At 38.9% G+C, this 26,145-nt stretch overlaps 2 protein-coding genes across 10 annotated transcripts in view; one reads left to right on the plus strand and one right to left on the minus strand.

The window, feature by feature from the left end:
- LOC110261745 (translation initiation factor IF-2-like) lies at positions 5,711-9,292 on the minus strand. The gene is made up of 3 exons (XM_021100055.1): positions 9,239-9,292; positions 7,850-9,181; positions 5,711-5,903 (listed from the first exon to the last, which is right to left on the minus strand). The coding sequence occupies exons 1-2, from the start codon at positions 9,290-9,292 to the stop codon at positions 8,060-8,062; spliced, it is 1,176 nt and encodes a 391-aa protein (XP_020955714.1). The 3' UTR covers positions 5,711-5,903; positions 7,850-8,059.
- Positions 8,314-26,145, plus strand: part of HECTD1 (HECT domain E3 ubiquitin protein ligase 1) — a 104,237-nt gene continuing 86,405 nt past the window's right edge. For all 9 annotated transcript variants that reach the window (XM_013978136.2, XM_021099880.1, XM_021099877.1 and 6 more), the window contains exons 1-2: positions 8,314-8,972; positions 10,281-10,562. In XM_013978136.2, coding sequence (XP_013833590.2) covers positions 10,423-10,562 — 140 coding nt within the window. In that variant the 5' untranslated portion in view covers positions 8,314-8,972; positions 10,281-10,422. The remainder of the gene's footprint in view (positions 8,973-10,280; positions 10,563-26,145) is intronic.

Consider the following 26,145-nt stretch of genomic DNA (forward strand, 5'->3'; position numbering starts at 1 on the left):
TAACAAAAAATGAAGTTCTGATACATACTATAATATGGAGGGGTCCTGAACACATAATGCTGAATGAAAGAAGCCAGACATAAAAGGCCACATACCACATAATACATTTATACAAAATAGCCAGAGTAGAAAAATTCATAGAGATAGAAAGTAAATGAGTAGTTTCTAGGGACTAATGGTTGGAGAGACTGTGAAGCGACTGCTCATGGGTATGGAGCTTCTTTACTAGGGTGATAAAAATGTTCTGGAATTAAAATCATTTTTGACCACACCCATGGGATGTGGAACTTTCTAGGCCAGGGATCAAACCTGCACCACAGCAGCGATCAGAGCCACTTCAATGACAGCACTGGATCCTTAACCCGCTGTGCCACAAAGGAACTTCAAAAATGTTCTGGAATTTGGAGTTCCTGTTGTGGCTCAGTGGAAATGAATCTGACTAGCAACCATGAGGACACAGGTTCAATCCATGACCTCACTCAGTGGGTTAAGGATCCAGCGTTGCTGTGAGCTGTGGTGTAGATCACAGACTCAGCTTGGATCTGGCGTTGCTGGGGCTGCGGTGTAGACCAACGGCTATAGCTCCCATTCAGCCCCTAGCCTGGGAACCTCCACATGCCATGGGTGCAGCCCTAAAAGGACACACACAAAAAAATATTCTGGAATTAGATAGTGATCATCTAATCTATAATTAGATAGTGCTGCACAACTTCGTGAATATACTAAGAACCACCAAACTGAACACTTTAAAAGGATGAATTGGGAGTTCCCGTCGTGGCACAGTGGTTAACGAATCCAACTAGGAACTATGAGGTTGCGGGTTCGATCCCTGCCCTTGCTCAGTGGGTCAAGGTTCCGGTGTTGCCCTGAGCTGTGGTGTAGGTCGCAGATGCGGCTCGGATCCTGCGTTGCTATGGCTCTGGCGTAGGTCAGCGGCTACAGCTCTGATCGACCCCTAGCCCGGGAACCTCCATATGCCATGGGAGCGGCCCAAGAAATGCCAAAAAGACAAAAAAAAAAAAAAAAAAAAGGATGAATTGTGTATGACTTATATTTCAATAAAGCTATTATTAAAAGTATATATATACATATATATAACACATATATAAATACAAATTTTATGTATTTAAACATATATTCATATATATGATATACACATCAGAAAATTGAATATAAGCCTAAAGAAACTGAATAAAAAACTTGAAATCATATAATCATGATGATTAGCAAAGAAAAACTTGTACAGATAACATTTCCTTGAAACTTGGGGTTAATTTCCTCGGTTAGGAAGCTCCTTGCCTTAATCTCTAGATACCTAAGCATATCCACATTCTCACATTAATAATACATATATACAGTCTGTACATATTATCAAGCTATTGGCATTTACCTAGTAAATCAAACATTATTTCCTGGGCTCCAAATTTATACTAAATTCTGATTTACCTTTCTGGGTGTTATAGAGAAGGATTCAGATAATCTATGGCAAATAGACCTTAATGGAAGTAAAAGATAATTTTGGTTTTGAATGACCCGGATGGATTTTTCTGCTAAGCAGCTTTACCTGCATAACTGCTCACAGCTTTAACTCAGCTATGACAGACACACTGATCTTTGAAAGTATAAGTTTAATCTTCTGAATTAAAGGAAGAAGGCTGAGGGAAAGCAGCTAGTTTTCCTGGCTCAGATAATCAAAGCCTGGCCTTCAGGCCTCTTTGGTTGGCTGATTAAAAAGGACTCCTTAGCATTCTCGTCGTGGTGCAGTGGTTAATGAATCCGACTAGGAACCATGAGTTTGCAGGCTTGATCTCTGGCCTTGCCCAGTGGGATGGGGATCCGGCGTTGCCGTGAGCTGTGGTGTAGGTCACAGACGAGGCTCAAATCTGGCGTTGCTGTGGCCCTGGCGTAGACTGGTGGCTATAGCTCTGATTAGACCCCTAGCTTGGGAACCTCCATGTGCCGTGGGAGCGGCCCTAGAAAAGGCAAAAAGACAAAAAAAAAAAAAAAAAAAAAAAAAAAAGGACTCCTTGAATAACACATGAGTTGGAATGGTGTTGGGTAAATGAATTTTTGACTTTGGTAATGTAAGTCCAATAAAAGTTGTTAAATGCCAGATCTGAGCCACGGCTGCAACCTATAACACAGCTCATGGCAATACCAGATCCTTAACCCACTGAGCCAGGCCAGGGATCAAACGTGCATCCTCATGGATACTAGCCAGATTCATTTCCGATAAGCTATGACAGGAACTCCATATGCTGTAATTTAAAACTATGAGGAGTTCCCATTGTGGCTCAGTGGGTTAAGGATTCAGTGTTGCTGCAGCTGTGGCACAGGTTGCGACTGTGGCTCGGATTTGATCCCTGGCCTGGGATCTTCCATATGACTTGGGTGCAGCCAAAAAAAGAAAAAAATAAATAAAATTATGAAATATTTCTAAAAAATTGTCTCAAAATGTCAGTAGTGCCTCCTTTATCCTTCTAGAACTCAAAAATATATTTTAGGGCAGCATCTACCGCATATGGAAGTTCCCAGGCTATGGGTCAAATCGGAACTACAGCTGCCACCTACACCACAGCCATAGCAATTCGAGATCTAAATTGCATCTGTGACCTTTGTTGTAGCTCATGACAAAGCCAGGTCATTAACCCACTTATCGAGGCCAGGGATCAAACCCTCATCCTCATGGACACTAGTCAGGTTTGTTTCACTGAGCCAGCCACAATGCGAATTTCCAAACTCCCATGTAGTTTTAAAAATTCATTTTTATTATGGGATTTTCAAATATACACAAAAGTACAGACACTAGTATAATGAACCTCCATACACTTATTACCCAGATTCAACAGTTATCCTCAATCCATGGCCAATTGTGTTTCATTTGTACTACGCTTATCCCCTCACATTTTTTTGCAGGAAATCTCAGTTATCATACCATTTCATCTGTAAATATTTAATATGCTTCTCTAAGCAATAAGAACTTTTTTTAAGGAAATATAACCATTATACAATTATCATAGATTAAAAACAATGAATGATAACCAATATTAACATAACAATATTAATAGCAAATACCCAGGAGAAATTTCAAATTTATTTTAAATTATTAAATGTTTTTCCCTAATATACATTTTAAAATATGTAATAAGAAGATAAAATTATTTACAGAACTAAGGTTCTTGAAAGTTTTCTATTGATTATATTTCTACAAATCAGATCCGATTTTTCCTTTAACTAAGTTATAAAGTACTTAACACACACCCTAAAAAAAAGCAAAAAAAAGTGAAACTGTGAAAATTCTAGAATTTATTTTTATTTTAAGATATATTGTTTTTGAATTTTAGAAAAGAATGATTCTGAGAAGACAGCATTACTAAGACTTAGTCATCTCAAGCTAAACATAGTATCTCATTTTTTAACTTTCAATTCTGAAATAAGTTTAGACCCCCCAAAATTGCAAAAAAATAAAGAATCCTTTATCCAACTTACCCAAATGTTGTTACGGTAATGCCACAGTTAAAGTATATGAATTTCAAGGCATTTACAGTATTTCCTTTAAAATCTTAGATACAAATGTGTTCATTCTGTACTATGAGACACAATTTTGGTTTTTATTTTCTTAGTATTGTTGCTTTTTAAATAAAAGTATGTTAAAATGCTTATTGCCAAGAAGCAGATAAGTGGGTGAGGTGCTAAAAATACTGTTAGATAAAGTCATAGTTACCTGAACAATTACATCAAGAGAATGTTGCTTAATGGATAAATAACTGCTTGGTGAAAAGTTTGTGATGTGCCGGAGCCTTCATTTTGGCCATGTCTGTCCAACACCTTTATCTAATTGGTGACTATCAAAGAATTTGGATGGATGGCAGATACATTTCACTACACAATCAGGATTCAAAGAGATATGCCACGGGATGAAGCACTGATTCCAAACAAACAAGATGAAACTGATTAGTCTAAACATTAGGGACAAAAATATCAACTGCTAAATGAAAAGGCTGAAGAAATGGCTTGGCACCTCAGGCAGCAGAGGTGAGGGCTTTAGTTCATTGCAAACTGTGTAAGCCAAAGGAGTGATGCAACTACCACCCTCCCAACTCAATGCAACAGAAGAGTGGACTCTCTGCCCTGGTCTGAAGCACAGTTTGTTTTTTTGTTTTTTCTTTTTGTCTTTTTGCCATTTCTTGGGCCACTCCCATGGCATATGGAGGTTCCCAGGCTAGGGGTTGAGTCGGAGCTATAGCCACTGGCCTACACCAGAGCCACAGCAACGCAGGATCCAAGCTGTGTCTTCGACCTACACCACAGCTCACAGCAACGCCAGATCCTTAACCCGCTGAGCAAGGCTAGGGATCGAACCAGCAACCTGATGGTTCCTAGTCGGTTTCGTTAACCACTGCGCCACAGCAGGAACTCCCTGAAGCACAGTTTTAGGTTTAGGAATCAGTTAACAAATGTTAGGAGAAAGTGAAACATGCCCAACGAGGGTAAAGCCATGGATGGAAACAGATTTATTTTGCCTGGAGAAGAGAGTACATGGGAACATGACTGCTGTCTTCAACTATTTGGTGATCTGACACATGGAAGAGGAAGCAGACCTAGCATGTCAAACCAGAGAGCAGAACCAATAATGCAATAATATTAATAGCTGGCAATTTTGAGTATTTAATATGCGGCAAGCATTTACACACATTATCTGGTTTAATGTAATTATCCTATGAGGGGTTAGTTTCTGCTATTATCTCAGTCTTATAGATTAGGAAAACAAAACTCAGAGAGGCTAAGGCCACAAAGCTAGTAAGTCAAAGTCGATAATATCCACAATGAATTAATACTTGTAATACATTTAGAAGAGTGTTAGGACATGATAAGCACCTAATAAAATTTACTGCAGTAATAATAAGTATTATTATGATTTTATTCAAATATTATTATTATTGCATTGACATAGGCCAGTGATTCTCAGCCTTGGCTACATGTTAGAGTCACTTTAAAAAACACTGATGTGTGAGAATTCACTTGTAGTGTAGCAGGTTAAGGATCAGGCATTTCACTGCTGTGGCGTGGGTTTGATCCCTGGTCTGGGAACTTCCACATGTCATGGGTGAGGTAAAAAAAAAGAAGCTCCACATCACATGCCTTTAGGGAACTAAAATTTAAAACAATAATATGATAACATTATGCACCTATTAGAATATTAGAATGGGTAAAACCCAAAACACTGACAACACCAAATGCTGATGAGAATGTGAAACAATGTGAAGCCTCATTCACTGCTTATGGAAAATACGGTACAGCTACTTTGAAAAACAGTTTGGCAGTTTCTTACAAAAGTAAACATATTCTTGCAGGGAGGGAGAATTAGATGAAGGTAGTCAAAAGTTAGTCAAAACTTCCAATTATAAGAAAAATATGTACTAGGGATGTACATGATAACATCATAAAGCTAACACTACTGAACATTATAAATGAAAATTAACAAAGTCCTAAGAGTTCTCACCACAAGGGAAAAATAACTTGTTAATTTTTTTCTTTAATGTGGTATCTACATGAAATGTTGGATGTTCACTAAACCTACTGTGGAAATCATTTCATGACATATGTAAGTCAAATAATTACGTCGTACACCTTAACCTTACACAGTGCTGTATATTAATTACATCTCAATAAAACTGAAAGAAGAAAAAAAAACCCAAACATATTCTTACCATGAAATCCAGAAATTTTGCTCCTTGGTATTTACCCAAATGAGTTGAAAACTTAGGTCCATGTAAAACCTTGCACGTGGATGTTTATAGTAGCTTTATTTTCATTGCGAAAACTTGGCAACATTCAAGAAGTCCTTCAGTAGGTGGATGGATAAACTGGGGTACATCTAGATGATAGACTATTATTTAGCCCTAAAAAGAAATGAGCTATTAAGTCATGAAAAGACACAAAAGAAACTTAAATGCATATTACTAAGTGAAAGAAACATGAAAAGACTACATACTGTATGGTTTCATCTATAACATTCTGAATAATGTTAAGACAATAGACACAATATAAAGATCAGTGGTTGTCAAGGGTTAAGGGAGAGGAAAGGATAAATAGGTAGAGCACAAGTGATTTTTAGAGCAGTGAAACTATTCTGTATGGTACTATGATAGTAGGTATGTCTCATGATACATTTGCCAAAATCCATAGAATGTATATTTCTAAGAGTGAACTCTAAGGTCAACTATGACTTTGAATGACAATAATGTGTCAACAAAGGCTCATTAATTGTAACAGATGTACTACTCAGGTAGGGGATTTTAACAGTTGTGCTTGTACATGCACAGGAGATATATGGGTATTCTCTGTACTTTCGCCTTAACTTTGCTGTGAGCCTAAACTACTCTTAAAAAAAAAGTCTATTAAAAAAAAAAAAAAAAAGGTTCTCCAAGTGACTCTAATGTGCAGCTAAGGTTGAAAACTACTGGCCTAGGTTCTTTGCATACATAATCTCCTTCCACTCTTCTAACACTTCAATATTCTGTAATAACCTATAAGGAAAAAGAATCTGAAAAAAAATACATATATATAAAACCAAATCATTATGTTGTACACCTGAAACTAACATACTATAAATCAGCTATATTTCAATAAAAATAATTGAGGTTATTCATTTACATTCTGATATATCTTTAAAAAATATTTTAAAGATATATTTCTTCTTCATTCTTCTTTTTTTTTTTTTTTTTTTTTTTTTTTTTTTTTTTTTTGTCTTTTTTTTTGTTGTTGTTGTTGTTGCTATTTCTTGGGCCGCTCCCGCGGCATATGGAGGTTCCCAGGCTAGGGGTCCAATCGGAGCTGTAGTCTCCGGCCTACGCCAGAGCCACAGCAACGCGGGATCCGAGCCGCGTCTGCGACCTACACCACAGCTCACGGCAACGCCGGATCCTTAACCCACTGAGCAAGGGCAGGGACCGAACCCGCAACCTCATGGTTCCTAGTCGGATTCGTTAACCAATGCGCCACGACGGGAACTCCTCTTCTTCATTCTTAACGCCAAAAACTAGGCCCTTTGGGCTCTTCCTCCCTCCCTCCACTACTGGGGGACTTTAGCAATCTCCCAGTTAGTCTCCTTGTCTAGGTTTTTAGCCATTCTGGACACTCTGGCCCTATACATCTAAGGCCCAGAACTTTTTCAGTCAATGTTCTAGTCCAGAACATGTTACCTCACCCTAAATTCTGGATCCCACATAAGACCCTTCTCACTTTAGCTCTTATCTTCTCTATCATTGCTTAATGCTGGTTTTTTGCTTGAGGTGCTGGTCCTCCTTCCTGTGTCTCAGAACATAGGGTTTGCTTGTATTCTTTCTCCTCCCTTGTGGTGTTCACATTCTACCCACTCTTCAAGGTCCAAGAGGAACCCACCTCCTCCTTAAAGATTTTCCTGCAGCTCTTAAGTCACATTCATAGCTCACAAATAATTATTCTCATGTGTTGTAGTTCTGACAAGATAGTTGGAATGTTCTACTCTTTTCTCTGAGTTTCATCTGTTAACAGGAGACCTAGGGACACTTACCTGCCACAGTCGGACAAGTACTTATAGATATCTTCAGTGCAAATCTGTAATTTCCAAAATACTAGTTCTTCAAGCATATGGTGAACCCAATCTAACTGCTTAAAAGAACGCTTCTCAAATACTATCATATAATATTCATGTTTGTTTAAAAGATGAAAAAGTGAGAGTACAGTGGGTGTCTGGGCATGGGTTTACCTATCTCACAAACCAAGGCATTAATTTCTTGATTTTAAAAAAAGGAAGCTATAGTCACATTTCCAATTAATTATATCCTAAATATCTCCATGTACGTACCATAAGCAAATATATTTTGTTTTCAACGCCTGTGAAACAGAACGTCCGAAGGGAATAATTACAGACATTCTTGCGACCAAAACCCACAGGAAAAAATCAAAAGCACACTCGCAGTGCTGCTGCTTACTGGGGACGCCATTGGGCCTGAATTCACGCTTTTGGGAGCCTCAGTTCTCTCATCCGTACAATGGAGAGAACACTCGACAATATTTACTTCCCCGGAGTTGTGAAAGATTTTCTTTCCAACGAACTGCGGGCGGTTTGCCTCCTAGGACCGAAGGGAGGCGCTTCTCCTCCCGCGACACTTTTCGGTGCTCGAGGAGGGGTGACCAGTTCTTGGCCGGGTACGGTCGCCCTGGTAGGACGCCAGGCAAAGACAGCCTGGGCCGCAGGTTTGACGTGCAGCCTGAGTGCCGTCAGCAGGAGCGCGCCAAGTGTGTACACACCGTGCAAAACACGCTGAGCGTACGTGCAGCCGCGCGTGCGGGGTGGTGGGAGCGCGCTCCGATTGATAGCATAGTGAAGGTGCAGGGCGTACGATAGTAAAGCGACAGCTGACAAGGCCGAGGGAGACCGAGGCCCGGAGTGCGAGAGAGACCAGAGAGAGGCGGCGACGCGTCCCGCCGCCTGGCACCCAGGGCTGGCGCCCCTTGCGCCACTGGCCGACCGGCACCTGCAGCGCCCCACGTGGCGGCCGGCGAGGTCGCAGTCAGTAGAGCCCATTTGCTCCGCCTCCGCGCCGCACGGCTGCCCTCCGCAGCTTCCCCGCCCGGCTCTCCCCCGACCCTCCTCCCTTCCCCCTCCCGGATCGCGATGGACGCGGCCTCCCCCGCCGCCGCCGCCGGCAGCACCGCGCGGGCCTCTGAGCTGTAAGGCCGGAGGAGCCGCGTGCCGGGGACGGGACGTGCGCTGGCTGCCGCTGGTCTGGGGAACCTCTCGCTTCCCCGTCACCAGGTCCCCGCGGAGGAAGGGGAGGGACGAGGAGCGGCTTTTCCTGTGCCGCTTGCCCGGCTCGACCTGCGCGGCCTGCGGCTTCCTGGGAACTCTAGGGCCGCGGCCGGGCCTGGCTCTGCCCGCGGCCTGCTTGGAGCTGGACCGGAGTGGTTTGGGAGGACAGGCCCGGGTAAGAGCTTGAGGGAAGGGGAGGCGGGGACTCCCTGGGCGGTCGGAACGGCCCTGGTGCCGGGATGAGGGATGCCCGGCGGCGGGCTGGGAGCGAGACCCCGGCCCCTGGTAAGGTCGGCGGCACTGCTGTTGACTTACCCTCTTAGCCCCTTTGTTTCCCAGCCTTGGCTCTGCCCGGGGCGGGACCCGGCTTGTCCAAGCCGGAACCTACGGCAGCCCCCCCCCTCCCCTTGTCCTTGAGAAGGTTTCGCCGCCCGGCGGGGCCAGGGACATCTCCCCGGGCCTCGGAGTTCCGGGCGCCGCTCCCGGGAGACCCATCTCCGAGCCCGCCTCGGTGGCCTCCTCTAGGGTAGAGAGGCTTGCTGCTCCTCCTCCAAAACTTCCCCCTCCTTTTCGACACAGGTAGCTAACTTAGCCGGGTTTGGTGCCAGGAAACCGGAGCGCGGTGCCTGCGCCTCTCGGCGCGGGGTCGAGTGGGCCTAGGGTGTTGGGTCACCCCTGCTGACGGCCGCCGTTGGGTGCCCACTGGAACCTGCCGCTGGGTTTATACACCTGCACCTGGGTTGCAGGGGACCCAAAGCCGTCTCTCCTTCACGGCACTTACGAGCTTTTGTAATGACTTGCCTGTTGTGGTTGCTTTTCCTTCGCTGTTGTTGTTTTTAACCAACTGCCCACTCTATGGGGACAGGGAAAGAGGACCATAGATTAGCCTATATTCTGATCCGTAATGTGTTAGTCCATTGTACTTACTTTTAGCATTTCTTTTAAAACTTTTAAAAACAGTTGCCAAAACAGCCAAAATTCCTAATCAAGTTTTTATTCCTAGATAGATCTTGTGTCTATCATTTGTATTTAGATATGGTAAGAATAGCAGTAAGTAAATCGAGAAGTCGGCAGAATTTATGAAATTGGAGGTAATTTTAAAATAGAAACTTAATTTGGAGAGGGATTAGATCAAAATTCTTAGTCTCCTTAAAATACTGATTCTCATCCTTATCCGAAGATCAGTTTTGGGTCGAGGAGGGGAAAGACGTTTGCTGAAAAAAAAGAACTCATAGTAAGGTGTTGTTTGCCTTTTGGCACAGACATTAGTGATAGCAGTACTGGGATAGGAAGCTTGTTTAACTGTCTTTGACAAAGACGGCTCAGGTTTCCAGTTAAGCAGCAACCTAATCAGCTTATATTCTTGTTCAAAACTGGTTTTTATTTAGTGTGATATATGAAGTTAAACCGAGGAATAAGGAAAGTTGAAAAACTGCATTAAGCTCTCTATCCACACACACTTATGAGTCTTTTCTAATTCCAGGAGGACACCACGAAAATTTGGCTCTGGCCCGTGTAAAAGAAAAAAAAAATTTAAACCCACCCTGATCATTTCTGGACATTTAGAGGAATTTTTGCTTTTACTTTTTTAATTTAAGCAAAGAGCCTTTAAAAAAAAAAAAACCATGGCAGATGTGGATCCAGATACATTGCTGGAATGGCTGCAGATGGGACAGGGAGATGAAAGGGACATGCAACTAATAGCCCTTGAACAGCTATGCATGCTGCTTTTGATGTCTGACAACGTGGATCGTTGTTTTGAAACGTAAGTACATCCCTTCATCATCTTCCTTTGGAGTTGCTGTAGTGACATCTACATGACATGTTTTCAGCCATTTCCTGATTTTAGCTTCTGTAGAATTTTCTTCAGTGAGTTTTAAAACTTTTAAAAAGTTTCTGCAGTTTTGCATTTGTATTTTTCTGAGAAATAAAAATTGGTAGGTGAACTAACTCCAGTAATGATAGTTACGACACAAATACATGTTTGTTGAATGAATAGGAATTAGTAGGGAATACTAATTTTAACCTTGTGTGTGATTGATCCATTTTCAGAATATTTTATGAACTGGGAAATACAAATACTTCTTTAAGGTTGGTTATTTCTGTATGAAAAAAATTGGCCTGAAATTAACAAAAGAATACAAACTATAATGAATATATGTTTCCAGTTGCCCTTGGTATTAATTCATGACACTGCCTTTGTTAAAGCAAATGATTGGTTTGTAAATTTCAGTTTGGAGCAGGTATAAATTAGACCTTACCCATATAACATACTTTTTGGAATAGTAGAAGCAAACTTTGAGGTTTGTAGAGTTTAAACAGTTTCATTCAGAGGTTATGTAGAATTTGCAAAAATGTAAAGGAACTAGATTGGTCATTAATGCCATATGTTTCCACTTATATGCTTGCCTAATTAGATTAACTGTTTTGAATGCCAAACACACTGGTTTTTGCTGTTTATTTTATATTTATATTTACAATTTTGAATTCCAGTGATAAGTGAAAACTCAGATGCCTCTGTATTTGTTTTGATGCCATTTTGAAGTAATTGTTAGGAAATATTCCAGATGTTGACATAAAATTTGGTATAATCTTAATTTCTTTGAGTTGGGAATAAAGACTATAACTAAATTGACAAAAGTATTTTTAACCATCTTCATTTTTGATTGAGTAATTAAGGTGAAGTAATAAATGAATTATTAGGAGTTCCGTCGTGGCGCAGTGGTTAACGAATCCGACTAGGAACCATGAGGTTGCGGGTTCGGTCCCTGCACTTGCTCAGTGGGTTAACGATCCGGCGTTGCCGTGAGCTGTGGTGTAGGTTGCAGACGCAACTCGGATCCCGCGTTGCTGTGGCTCTGGCGTAGGCCGGAGACTACAGCTCCGATTGGACCCCTAGCCTGGGAACCTCCATATGCCGCGGGAGCGGCCCAAGAAATAGCAAAAAGACAAAAAAAAAAAAAAAAAGAATTATTAATAATTCTTAGTTGTAAATCCCATTGAAATGGTATTATTACAGTAAAAATCCTTATGAACAAAGTTTCCAAATTACAGTTTGTTAGTGATCCATTTATTTCAGCTAGTTATTGTTATTGAAAGACTTTCAGAACCTAATTTAGCTTGTCTGTTAATACTTATTTTGGCAGTGTTCGTAGAAAAGTGAAATAGATTTTTGGGTATTCATAGATTTCATTAGAAGGTTTTCATTAACCTGAGAATTGCTTTTGGTATTTTAAAAATTAAGTCATGCATACCAGTCAAATCAACTATGATATCTTTTATTAAATACTAGCATTTGGTAGAGGTATTTGTAATGACATTTTTACAAAGTCTTATTAAAACAATTTTATAGGAGGAGTTCCCACTGTGGCTCAGTGGGTTAATGACCTGATGTTGTCTCTGTGAGGATGTGGGTTCAGTCCCTGGTCTTGAACAGTGGGCTAAAGATCCAGCATTGCTGCAGGCTGCAGTGTAGATCACAAATGCTGCTTGTATTTGGTGTTGCAGTGGCTCTGGTGTAGGCTGCAGCTATAGCTCCCTTTGGACCTCTAGCCTCAGAACTTCCATATGCTGCAGGTGGGACTGTAAAAAAAAAAAATTTTCTTAAGGAAAATTTTGAAATGGAGTTCCCATTGTGGCTCAGCAATAATGAACCCAACTAATATCCATTAGGACATTGTTCGATCCCTGGCCTCACTCGGTGGGTTAAGAATCCAGCATTGCCATGAGCTGTGGTGCAGGTCCTAGACATGGCTTGGATCCTGAGCTATGGCTGTGGTCTAGGCCAGCATTTGCAGCTCTGATTCGACTTCTAGCCTGGGAACTTCCATGTGCCGCAGGCACGGCCCTAAAAAGACAAAATAATAATAATAATAAAAATAAAATGTAAAACTCAATTATGTAAAATCCTACCATCCTCACATAATTGTTACTCTTTTCATTTTCCCTTCTAGGCTTTATTAATATTTGGTATAATGTAGCTGAAATTAAAGTCAAGATGCAATTTATATTTTTTATTTACTAAGTATAGATACAAGAGATTTTCAAGTTGGACTGGTTAGCCCTATTTCATTTAACATACCATTAAGTTGTCTATCAAAAATAGACATTTGTGGAGTTCCTGTTGTGGCTCAGCAGGTTGCAAATCCAACTAGTATCCATGAGGACATAGGTTTGATCCCTGGCCCTGGTCCATGGCTTAAGGATCTGGCATGTCCACAAGCTGTGGCATAGGCGGGCAGCTACAACTCTGAAGTGACCCCTAGCCTGGGAACTTCCATATGCTGTGGATGCGGCCCTGAAAAGCAAAAAAAAAAAAAAAAGACATTTGAGAGTTCCCTGGTGGTCTAGTGGATTAAGGATCAACTGTTGTCACTGCTGTAGCTTGGGTGACTGATGTGGCTTGGGTTTGATCCCTGGCCTGGGAACTTCTACATGCTGCAGGTATAGCCAAAAACAAACAAACAAACAAAAACAAAACGGCATTTGGTTAAATTTGTGACAGTCTTTTTAAACTTTAGTTTGCTTTCTTCATTCTATAGCCAGATTTTTATTGTCACAAGGAAAACTGTCTTTGGTTCCTTTAAACAGGAGATGCGGTGTGGTGAGATGTAAAGAATAGGCTGTGTGTCGTCAGAGACCTGGGTTCAGATTCTTGGTTTGGTACATGAAGTTTAGCCTTTGAGAGCTTTACTTTCTTCCTTTGTAAAATGACAGTAGTGTCATTTCTCGCGGGCTCCTTGTGAGGATTAAAGGGAAGAAAGTATGTGAAAAGTGTGTTGAGTCAAGTGGGCTACCCACCAATGGAATTATTAAATGTCTAATTTTGAATTTTATTTTGGGACTTCATTTCATTAAACTGATGGATTGGGAGAGCTTTTAAAAATTCTTTGAAAAGGTGAACAAGTAAGATGGACATGTGCATATTTTAAATATTAGTGAAAATCTCTTATTTAATTCAATTTCATAAGATACTAGCAAATAGTCCTTGTTTATGTCAGATAATGCAAAGTCTGCCTATGTGTTCAGATAGGTTTTTGCCTGATTAGCTTGAATTAGTAGTTATATGTGTGTTTATTTAGGAAAAGCAGATGGTGTGGTACAAAAAATGGCCTTTGGAATGGGATAGACTTGAGTTTAGGTTTTTGTTAAGATTAAATGTGATGATAATACATGTGAGATGCCTTTTCATTTAACTTAATACTTCACATAGCTCTTTATTTTTTGTGCCAGTTCTGACAGGCTTTTCGAGGTGAAGAAATACACACTTTCTGTGAAGTTCTGATACTTCTTATTAATGCCTGAACTTAAAGTAATGCTCTAGAAAGTAAAATTTAAGTTGAAGGTTAGTTTTGCTTTCATCTGTGATATGTTGTTGAGTTGAACTTTTAATATGAGTTATACATTTAATATGAGTTAAATTTAATAAATTATAAATGAGTATTTTTACATTCACATCAAAATAGATGATCGTTGTACGTATTTTTTTTTTTTTTTTTTCTTTTTTATGGCTACACCCACAGCATATGGAAGTTCCCAGGCCAGGGAGTGAATCTGAGCAGTAGCTGCGGCAACGCAGGATCCTTTAATCCACTGCACCAGGCCAGAGATCAAACCACACTTCCAACCCAAGCTTCTGCAGTTGGATTCTTGACCCACTGTGCCACGGTGGAAACGCCTGTATTCTTTTTTGTTTTTCTTAACTTTTTTTTCATTTTTTAAAGCTTAATCGATGTATAGTTGATTTACAGTGTTGCGATAATTTCTGCTATACAACAAAGTGATTCAATTATACATGAACACATATCCATTCATTTTCAGATTCTTTCCTTATGTAGATAATCACAGAATTCCTGTACATATTATTATTATTTTTTTTTTTTTTGCCTTTTCTAGGGCCGCTCCCGGGGCATATGGAGGTTCCCAGGCTAGGGGTCTAATCGGAGATGTAGCCACCAGCCTACACCAGAGCCACAGCAACGCAGTATCTGAGCCGCATCTGTGACCTACACCACAGCTCATGGCAATGCCAGATCCTTAATCCACTGAGCAAGGCCAGGATTGAACCCACAACCTCATGGTTCCTAGTCGGATTCGTTAACCACTGCACCAAGACAGAAACGCCTCTGTACATATTCTTATAAGTAGATAAATCCTGGGGAGTTGTAGATCCTGCTACTAAGTCTTCGAGTAATACAATTTGAAAGTTAGATTAGGAAGAATCCAAGATCTTTCCAGAAGATTAGAAAATGGAATCTTAGAGGTAGTACTTTTAGGTACCAGAAGGCTCTTATTTAAAAAATAATCATTTTACTTAATTCTGAGGACACAAAAGGATATACAGCAAAATGTAAGTCTCTCCCCTCCTACCTCCTGGCTAACCAGTTCTCCTCTCTAGAGGCAGGCACCATTAATAATTTTCTTAGAGAGCTATTGCAAGTGAGAATGCCTTCATCAAGTCTGGATTCCAGTATTGTTGAACACAGTAGTAAAAACCTCTTATTGTATATTTACAGAAAAAGATAAATTTGTACAACAGTGATAAGGCTTTTAACCTTTTAAATTGTCTTCCTCCTTTTTATTGTTAGTTGTTAAGATAGGATGATGACCAAAAACAGATACAGTCTCTGCTTTTGTGGTGCTTAGTAGTATAATAGAGAAGACAGATATTAAATGATTATAGAAATAGGAATTCCCGTCGTGGTGCAGCAGAACCATATCCAACTAGGAACCATGAGGTTGCAGGTTCGATCCCTGGCCTTGCTAAGTGGGTTAAGGATCCGGCGTTGCCGTGAGCTGTGGTATAGGTCGGCAGCTGTAGCTCCGATTTGACCCCTAGCCTGGGAACCGCCATATGCCGTGGAACAGCCCTAAAAAGCAAAAAAAAAAAAAAAAAAAAAGATTATAGGAATAAAATTGTGGTTACAAACTATGGTAAGTGCCATGAAGGAAAAGTTTAAAGTGTTGTGACAGCATGTAGCAGGGACATGACCTGGGGGTAGGGGTGGCTTCCTTTGAGGAAGTGGTTTTTTCCTACAGATATGAAGGATAAGTAAGAGTTCATGGGATGAAGTATGAGGAGTTGGGATAGAAGGTTGTTCAAAGGGAATGCAGCCTGTGAGGAGTTGTGAAGAATTGTGAAGAAGTGGGGTGAGCATGACATGACTGAGGAACTTGGAGAAAGGTAGCATGCTTAGGGCAAGGAAGGTTGCTGGAGAGCTATGTTAAGGTAGTGGTAAGATTAGAGAGTCTTGTGTATGCTTTTGGTTTTATCTTCAAAGCAATGGGAAGGCCTTGAAATGCTGTAAAAGAGTGAGTGATGTGATTAAACTTGTCTTAAAGATTAGAGAGTCTTGTGTATGCTTTAAAAATATTACTTTACCTGCTCTATGGAGAATAGATGGGTGGTGAGGACAGAAAGATTGAATGCTTGTAGACTTAAATTTAGGAGGTAAAATAAAACGTGAGTGGTTGGATATGAGAGTGAGAAAGGAGATACCATGGATGACTCGGGTTACAGTGTTACAGTGGATGATGATGCCATTCAGTAAGAGAGAATATTGGGAGGATCGTGTTTTGCAAGGCTGAGTTCATGAGTTTGGATTTGCTTGGATTCTCTTTTCTGCTTTGCATTTACTGTGTTATGTTGTTTTGATTGAAATGTGTGGAAAAAAATTATCCTCTATAGATGCAGTTCAACCGGGGAGGGAAAGGGATGTTGTAATGATTTTTTTTTATGTAATTATGGGTATACTTTTATATCAAATCCAAACTGGGCAAGGAGTAGTTATAATGTGAATTCTGAAATCATATTGGTGAACTTGTATTCTTACTACACTAAAATTTATTGGTCTCTCTGGTACTTTGAGAGACTTTGGGTTTTTTTTTTTTTTTAAACTCACATTTAACTTTGAAAAATCATACACTGGTCATGTGAAATATAGTGTTCTACTGAGTTTTACTGATATTCCTACTCTTAACATATGTCATTCTACAATATCACAAACTCACATTTGTTAATATGACTACTGATCACATCAGAAAAGTCTTTAAATATTGGGATGTTGTCAAGCTCATGGTGGCAGAAACAAGTTTTCTTAAGTTGAAATTTTTCCTTAAGGGAGTTCCCATCGTGACTCAGCGGAAACTAATCCGACTAGTATCCATGAGGACACAGGTTCACTCCGTGGCCTTGCTCAGTGGGTTAAGGATCTGGTGTTGCTGTGAACTGTGGTGTAGGTTGAAGATGCGTCTTGAATCTGGTGTTGCTGTTGCTGTGGCCAGTGGCTTCAGCTCAGATGACCCCTAGCCTGGGAACCTCCATATGCTGCAGGTGTGGTCCTAAAAAGAATGAGAAGAAAAAAAAAGAAATTTTTGCTTAAAAGCTTGAATGTTATCATTGGCAACAAATACTGCAAGTTGTTTTCCTTGAAGTAGAAGGCTTAACTTGGTTAATTTTTGAGAAAATGTTTGCTAGATATCCAAGTGTGAGTAGCCACAATTTGTCTGAAGTTCTTTCAAGTAAAAATGATGTTGCATGAAAAAAGTAGCTAGTTCAGCTCTTCAGCAGTTATACAAGTACTTTTCCTTGATACAACTATCATTCTTAAGTATGCAGAAGTGCTTTACGCTTACTTCCCATTTCCTTAAGTAGAGCATTAGAAAGATATGTATTCAAAAGTTGAGATTTTGTAAAATAAATTTTTTTTTTGCCTCATCAAGGTTATTTTGTAGTGAAACTGGTTCCCCCCACCCCCATGCTAGAGCTTGGCAGGGAAGAATATGATTACTGGTGATTCCTTGATTCATGCTAAAGCACCAGCAGTTTTATCCATCAATGCTTTTGCATCACAGTGCACATGTCAATACAGGGAAGAAAGATTCAAGAAGAGAAAGGACATTTGTGTTGAATACTGGTGAGAGGTCAAGAAGGGTGAAGACTAAAATGTGTCCTTCAGATTTAGCAGTGTTCTCAAGGACATTGATCATAGTGAGAGCTGGGTAGAGTTGTTTGATGGGCAGATTTGAATGGGTTGAAGAGTAACATGAAGAATTGGAGATGGAGTGTGGAAAGCTTTTTTGAGAAGTTAGATTGGAATGAGAGTGTGGGGCTTTTTATTTTAAAGGTCAAAGATTTAGGAGAGATAATGGATAATCCTTAGTGTAAGGATTCTGAGAAATTGAAAGAGAATTGGCTATTGTCAAGAGCAGTGCTTTTTATTTTTTATTTTGGCTGTGCCTGTGGCATGTTGAAGTTCCTGGGCCAGGGATCAAACCCATGCGAGCTGCTGCAGTGACAATGCTATATCCTTAACCAGCTGTGCCCCAAGGGAACTCCAAGAGAGCAGTGCTTTTTAGACTTTAATGTGCTTGATGTGAATCATCTTTTAGTTTATGCTTTGTGTGCTTGCTGACCATGTCATTAAATCTTTGAATTCCTCAGAGCCTAGTACTGTTTTGCTCATCTTTCTCTCCTGCCTTCAACACCTAGCATGAAGGTATTCAGTAGCTATTTGTTGAATGAATTACAGTCAAGTTTGTGTGTGTATTTTATTTATTTATTTATTTATTTAAGCCAAGCCCCTAGCATGTGAAAGTTCCTGGCCAGGGATCAAACCTGTACCACAGCAGCAACTCCACCTGCTGCAGTGACAATACCAGATCCTTAACCCTCTGAGCCACAAGAGAACTCCCAAGTTTGTGTATTTCAAATGGGAGGAAAGCAAGTCTACATATTAGAATTTGACTTACTCCTTTTTTTTTGAGGATGAAGACTGTAGTTTTTTAAAAAGCTGTTATGCCAGGAGTTATTTTTATTTTTCTAGAAGTTATTTTTAGTTAAGCAATATAAACTGCTAAGTCTGGAAGCAGGCACAAATGGAATAAAAGATAAAATGGATCAAAGAATTTTATTTATCTTCAGAATTTCAAATTAATCTTTTACATTTAAATTTTTTAGTTTTTTTTAATAAAATGTGCTCAATTTAGATCTATACTCAGTAATACCACCACTACTGATAACTTGCTTTAGTTAAAAAATTAAACTTCTTTATATTGTAAACCCTCTGAAATCTTGGACCAAGTCCAAATGATATAATCTGAAAAAAGCATATGGTAGTAATAGTATAGAGACTATTCCAGTTCCCAAGGGAAATTCTTGTAAACTTATGAAACTTGTTCTTGTTTTAAGTTACTTAATCTCTACTTCCATTAGGGAAGGATTCTTTTGTCATTGCAGGTAGCGTTTTGGAAACTGTTGCTTAAATTGGATTCATCCGAAGATCCTTTTTTTTTTTGACTGGGGCATGTGGAAGTTCCTGGGCCAGCTGTCTGACCCAAGCCATCACAGTAACCTGAGTCATAGCAGTGACCATGCCTAGTTCCTAACCCCTAGGCCATCAGGGAACTCTTGAAGATTCTTCTTAATATCATTTGTGTGGTTGACTGGTCTCACAGTAGTTCTGTATAGACTGACTCTGTAAATTGGTATTATAGTAGAGTACTGGGTTTAATATATAAAAATAATTTCTAACTGTAAAGTAAGAGGTAAATATTTTGCAAGTTTAAAATTTTTAATAGCTCTTTAATTGCAATGCATCTAAACTTTTGTAGATGTATTCTTTTAGCACTATTCAGGGACGACTGTGTTTGTTAAATGTATGCTATTTATTTTCTCTTAAATTTATTTAAATTACATATGGATTTTGGTAAATGCATGGAGTTGTGTAACCACCACCATACTTGAAATTCAGAATAGTTCCCTCATCCCCCAAAATTACTTATAAGTTTTTTCTTTGAAGTTAAACCCTCTCCCAACCCCAGTGCCTGGCAGCCAGTGGTCTTTTATCTGTTGCTATAGTCTTGCCTTTTCTAGAATGTTATGTAAATAGAATCATTATACTTTATTTTTTCCCCCATTTTTTTAAAGTTTTATTGACGTATGGTTGATTTCAAATAATGGGTAAGCTTTTGAGTCTAGCTTCTTGGAGCATATTACCTTTGAGAGTCATCTAGGTTAATATGTGTATAATGGTATTGTCCTTTTAATTGCTAAGTAGTATTTCATTTTATGGATATACTATAGATGATTTATTGATTCACCTCTTGAAAGACATTTGGGTTTTTCTAATTTTGATAATTATGACCAAAATTGCTATAATCATTAGCATGCAGATTTCTGTGTAAGTTTGAGTTTTTATTTCTTCAGAAATTCTTTAAATCTGACAAGATAGAGAAATTGACAAACTGATTTTAAAATTTATATGGAAGTGTAAAGTATCTAGGTTAGCCAAAACATAAAGTATAAGGTTGGAGGACTAATAATAATGTATTTCAGTTCTTATACAGCTATGGTAGTCAAACAGTATAGTATTAGTATAAAGGTAAATGAGTCAATGAAATGGAACAGAGACTGATTCACACATACCTGGACAATTTATTTCAGCAAAGATTCAACGACAGTCAGTGGGAAAAGGATTTTTTTTCATGCTCCTGGAACAATTGGCTGTCCATATGCAAAAAATAAAAATACCTTTATCCATTCCCCACACCATATACAAAAACATATTCAAAAGGAGTCATAGACCTAAACATAAAACCAAAAGCTATTAAACCTATAGAAGAAAACATAGGAGAAATTCTTTGTGACTCTAGGTTAAGCATATATTTGTAAATAAACATCGAAAGCACAATCTGTGAAATGATAAATCGATATATTTGACAATTTTTACTACTAATTCAGTTTCTGCAATAGAGAACTGCTCAGGTTACTCTTAAGTGAATTGTAGTAGTATATCTTTCAAGGAGTTGGTCTATTTAATATATATTAAAATTCATGGACATTGTGTTGTTTTAGTATTTCTTTCTTTTTTTTTTTTTTTTTTTTTGGGCCACACTTGCGGCCTGCAGAAGTCCTGGGCCAGGGATTGAACCTGTGCCATAGCAGTGACCCAAAGCCACAACAGTGACAGCATCAGATCCTTAACCATTAGGCCACCAGGGAACTCCAAGATTAAGTTTTCTTGATGAATCGACCCTTCAGTCATTATGTAATGTTCCTCTTTATCTCTGGTAGTTTTTCCTGTTAAAATATACTTACTTTGTCATAAATGTAGCCAACCAAGCTTTTCTTTTGATAGTGTTTGTTTGGTGTATCTGTTTAACATTGTTTTATTTTAACAAGTATATATCATTATATATAGTGTGGGTTTCTTGTAGACAGTGTATAGTGTATGGTTGGCCTGTGCTTTTTAATTCAACCTGACAATCTGTTTTTACTTGATGAGTTTAGACCATTTATATTTAATGTAATTTTTGGTGTATTTACATTATGTGTGTAACATTTTTATTATTTGTGGGGTTTTTTGCTCCATTTCTTTGTTTTCTCTTTCTTAACTTTTGAATTACTTGAATATTTTTGTAGCATTTCATTTTAATTTACCTATTCTTTTTTGGGGCTCTGTCTCTTTTATTTCAGTGGTTGCTCTAGGGATTAATTTAGAGATAAGAAGCCTTACAACCATGTAGATCTCTTTAACCTCTTTTCCCTTTATGTTATAGTTGTCATATGTAGTTAGTCTGCATATGTTGAAAATCTCAAGATAGTATTTTAATTTTTGTTTTCAACAGTTTAATAGGAGAAAAATAATCTATTTGTCCAGATTTTTTTTTTTTTTTTTTTTTTTTGTCTTTGGTCTTTTTAGGACCTCACCCGTGGCATATGGAGGCTCCCAGGCTAGGGGTCAAATCAGAGCTACAGCTGCCAGCCTGCACCACAGCCACAGCAATGCCAGACCTGAGCCGTGTCTGTGACCTACACCACAGCTCACAGCAACACCAGGTCCTTAACCCACTGAGCGAGGTCAGGGATCAAACCTGCATCCTCATGGATCCCAGTTGGGTTTGTTAACCACTGAGCCACAACAGGAAGTCCTATTTACCAGATATTTATCATTTCTGTTGTTCTTCTTTCATTCCTGAAGTTCCATTTTTTTCTCTGGTATCATTTTCTTTCATCTTTAAGAATTTCCTTTAGCATTTCTTGTAGTAGAAGTCTGTTGGTAATGAATTTAGTTTTTCTTCATCTGAGAATGTCTGCCTTCATGCCGTGAAGAGATTTTTGCTGGATATAGAATTCTGGAGTACCAGTTCTTTTCAGTATTTTAAAGACGTTGTTCCACAGTCTTCTGGCCTTTATGGTTTCTGATAAGAAATCTGTATTCATTCTAACCTTTGTTTCTTTGTGTTGTTTTTTCTTCTTGCTGCTTTCAGGATTTTTTTTTTCTTTAAACTTTGATTTTTTGCAGTTTGTCTATGATTTGTCTGCATGACTGGCTTTGAATTTGTCTTATTTGAAGTTTGCTTCGCTTATTGAATCTGTATATCTTTCACTAAATGTGGGAAATTTCTTCTTCAGATCTATTTTTTGTACCATTTTTCTTTATCCTTATGGAATTCCAGTAACATGGATGTTACTTTTTGATATGTTTCCTCAGATCCCTAAAATTTTGTTCCTTTTTCCCCCAATTTTTTTTTTTTCTGTGTTTTTCGGATTGGATAATTTTCATGATCTGTCTTCAGGTTTAGTGACTCTTTATCTGTCATCGTCATTCTTTTTTTATTTTTTGGGTCTTTGTCTTTTTAGGACCACACCCATGGCATATGGAGGTTCCCAGGCTAGGGGTCTTATTGGAGCTACAGCTGCCAGCCTACGCCACAGCCACAACAACGCCGTGTCTGAGCCGAGTCTGTGACGTACACCACAGCTCACGGCAATGCTGGATCCTTAACCCATGGAGCAAGGCCAGGGATAGAACCTGCAACCTCATGCTTCCTAGTGGGATTTGTTTCTGCTGCATGACGATGGGAACTCCTGTCATCTTCATTCTTTTGATTCCATTCAGTGAAATGTTCTTTTCTCCGAAAATTATATTTTTCATTTCTAAAATTTTCATTTGGTTCCTTTTCATACTTTCTATCTTTCTGTTGAAGACTTCTTTCTTTTTGTTTGTTGATTTTCCCATGGTGTTGGAAGTGCCCATGTTAGGGGTCGAATCAGAGCTTCAGCTGTGCCACAACCACATCAACACCAGCTCACAGCAATGCCTGATCCTTAACCCACTGAGCAGGGCCAGGAATCGATTCCACATCTTCATGGATAGTGGTCAGGTTTGTTACCGCTAAGCTGCAATGGAAATTCCCAAAGACTTCTGTTTCTAGTCATTTCAAGATTGTTTACATTCAAGAATGTTCATGGAGTATAGTTATAATAGCTGATTTAGATAATTTTAACATCCAGGTTGTCTCAGGCTTCTATCTTTTGACTCTTTTTTTTCTTGAATTGGATAGATCAGATTGTATTGATTTTTTTGTTTGTTTCAGGTTGTTTTGGATTTTATTCTAGGCATTTGGAATATTATATTGTGACACTTTGGGTTTTATAAACATCCCCTGAAGAATGCTAATTTTGTTTTCTTTTGCATGCAGTCAACCTGGCTAAATTTAGACTACCAGTTCAGTCTTGCTGTCTGTGGGTGGTGATTCCAATGTCAGATTTCAAAGCCTTTGCTATGGTGTTAGGTCTATTCTGTGCATGTGTCATTCAGAATTTAGTCTGGGACTTGGGTGGTGGATTATTTCATAGTGTGCTTGTCAAAGCCTTTGCTGCTCTTCTTTATCTTTGTCCTCCATACATGCAGTTTGGAGGTGAGTTCAGGAATTGTGTCAGGGGATATTATTTTCTAGCTTTCTTCTCTCCGAGATTTCCCTCACATCATTCAGCTACCAGATGCCCTTTTTATTAGTGTCCTAGCTGGAAAGCTGGGGATCTCTTGAAGTTTTAACCATACCTCTTAACCTTTCCCCACCACCCACCCATCATTCAACCCCATTGTGCTGTCATGTACTTTCTGAAACTGGGGCTGCCTTCAGTGTGAAAGTGGGAAGAGAGAAAAGAGAAAAAAATGACATGATTCCTTTCATGCTGTTTTGATTAGAGGGGCTTCTTTTATAAGTTCCAGTTCTCCCAGGTTCTTAGCTGCTCCTGCCACCTCCACTGCATAGTGCTTGTGTCTCTGAGAGTTTAGTCTGGGATTTTAACCTGGGGCTGGCCTTGGGGCAAGACCAGGAGGGGGAAAAAACCCATGAATTTCTCCCTACACCTTCTGGCTCACAGAAGCCCATTTTCTCAGTCCTCTCAGTGTATCTCCCTGCTACATGGTTTTTGGACTTGGCATATCCAGGCTTTAAAGCTGGAAAAGAAAGGAGGAAAGGAAAAAAGCCCTTGAAACCCACTTTCATTACAGGTCATTAAGTTTTGACATCCTTCCCCGATCCACTGTTGTTGTCTAGCTTATTCCAGTTGACAAATTTTAAATTTATTTTGGGGAATTAAAAAATATGCTTGTTTCAAAAATTTGGAAAAGGCAGAAAAGTCTAGCAAATGGAAATTATCTATAATTGTATCACCTAGAAATAAGCCATTTTAACTTTTTGCTCTTGTTTCTTCTCTGCATATTTTTACACAATAAACAACATAATGGATATAATTTTTTCCTTTTCTTTATGTGTTTGTATCTAAGTTATTAGTAAATAAACAACCTGCACAGTCTATCATATGCATTTGTCATATACTTAAACCCTTATTATTAGATACATAGATTATATAACAGCATTTTTGTACATACATTTTTGCCTAATGACATTTTTTTGAACTGCTGACTTCAAAATTACATTTAAGAGGAAATCAAAGTTTCCTTATCTGTTTGAATTAATAATATTTAATTATTTTTAGGAGTTCCCATCGTAGTGCAGCAGAGACAAATCCGACTAGGAATTGTGAGGTTGCGGGTTCGATCCCTGGCCTCGCTCAGTGGGTTAAGGATCCAGCGTTGCCGTGAGCTGTGGTGTATGTCGAAGATGCGGCCTGGATTTGGCATTGCTGTGGCTCTGGCATAGGCTGGCAGCTGTAGCTTCTATTAGACCCCTAACCTAGAAACCTCTATATGCTGTGGGTGCAGCCGTAAAAAGCAAAGTAAATAAATAAATAAATTATTTTTAGAAGTCTAGCAAAATATGCCCATATATAATTACCTTCTCACAACTGATCTCAAAATAGAACTCCTGTGGGTTGGGGACCTTTTGGTTTTTGACTGTTTTGAACTTTAGAGTTGATTGCAGGAGAATCTGAAGATAACGTTGTAAGTTTTTTTTTCTTTGAAGGAATGAATGAGTAGGTTAGTGAATTTTTATTTTCAACTTTTAAGAAAAATTGGAAGTTTTGAGTTTATTTGTTTTGTTTTTTAGGGGTTTTTTGGCTGTGCTGTGGCATGTGGAAGTTCCTAAGTCAGGGATCAGACCTGTGCCGTAGCAGCGACCATGCTGGATCCTTAACCCATTGTGTCACACGAGAACTCCCCAGAATTGAAGTTTTAAAATGATGTTAATATATACCCAAGTTGATTTTTTTTTTTTGTATTTACCTTAAGTACATGTTCACAGAGAAATAAAATAAAGTCTGTATTAGAAATGCAGAAGTAAAATATGAATGTTGAATTTACTTTGGGACTTACGACTTTTGCTATTCTAGTGAGAGACTATATATCCTGTAGTATTTGTGTGTATATGTGTACATATACAACTTTAGATTATTTTTTGTTTTTTTTGGTGGAGGTTTGAATATTCTCTTTAATTTTTAAAGCTTATAAAATTCTTTCATAGCCAGCCAAATTTTATGGAGTAAAGTTTAAAAATATTTGTAAATTTAACAAAAATTTAAAGGTAGTACCATTTTTTTGTGGCCTAGGATAGGAGAGGTAGGTACTCTTAAATGTTCCCGATATGATTATACGTTGGTATAGCCTCTTTAGAAGTCAGTTTGAATCTGTCATACTAGAAATGTACACACAGAAATACTTCTGAGACTCTTTCCTTCATAAATACTGGTACACATGTACAAAGATATACTTCTAATATTGTTCATTGCAGAACTAATTCAAACGGTAAAAACCTGGAAATCATCTAAATGGTTAACAATCTTTGACTCTTCATTATATTGGATATTATGTAGACTTTAGGAAGATTGAACTAGACCTGTTTCTGTTAATGTGGAAAGGCTGTCACAACATATTAAGGAAATAAGCAAATTATAGGATAGTATTTATAGTGTAAGCCTACTTGTAAATAACAAAAGCTGCACTGGAATCATCTGATGACTTGTTCTCTCACATGCCCTTGAATACTAACTTTTAGTTGGATTTGTTAGTTGGAACCCCTACTGGCCTTGCAGTGTGGCTACTTTGGCTTCCTCACAGCCTGGTGGTTGTGTTCTAAGAGCAAGAATCCAGTAGAAT

The sequence above is a fragment of the Sus scrofa genome, chromosome 7, assembly GCF_000003025.6.
Source record: "Sus scrofa isolate TJ Tabasco breed Duroc chromosome 7, Sscrofa11.1, whole genome shotgun sequence".
Classification (NCBI taxonomy): Eukaryota; Metazoa; Chordata; class Mammalia; order Artiodactyla; family Suidae; genus Sus; species Sus scrofa.

Coding starts and splice junctions, on each gene's coding strand:
- LOC110261745 (XM_021100055.1), bottom strand. CDS start 9,292: ATGGGTCTCCCGGGAGCGGCGCCCGGAACTCCGAGGCCCGGGGAGATG. Junction 9,182..9,238: donor GGCCCGGGGAGATGTCCCTG/GCCCCGCCGGGC, acceptor GGGCTGCCGTAG/GTTCCGGCTTGGACAAGCCG.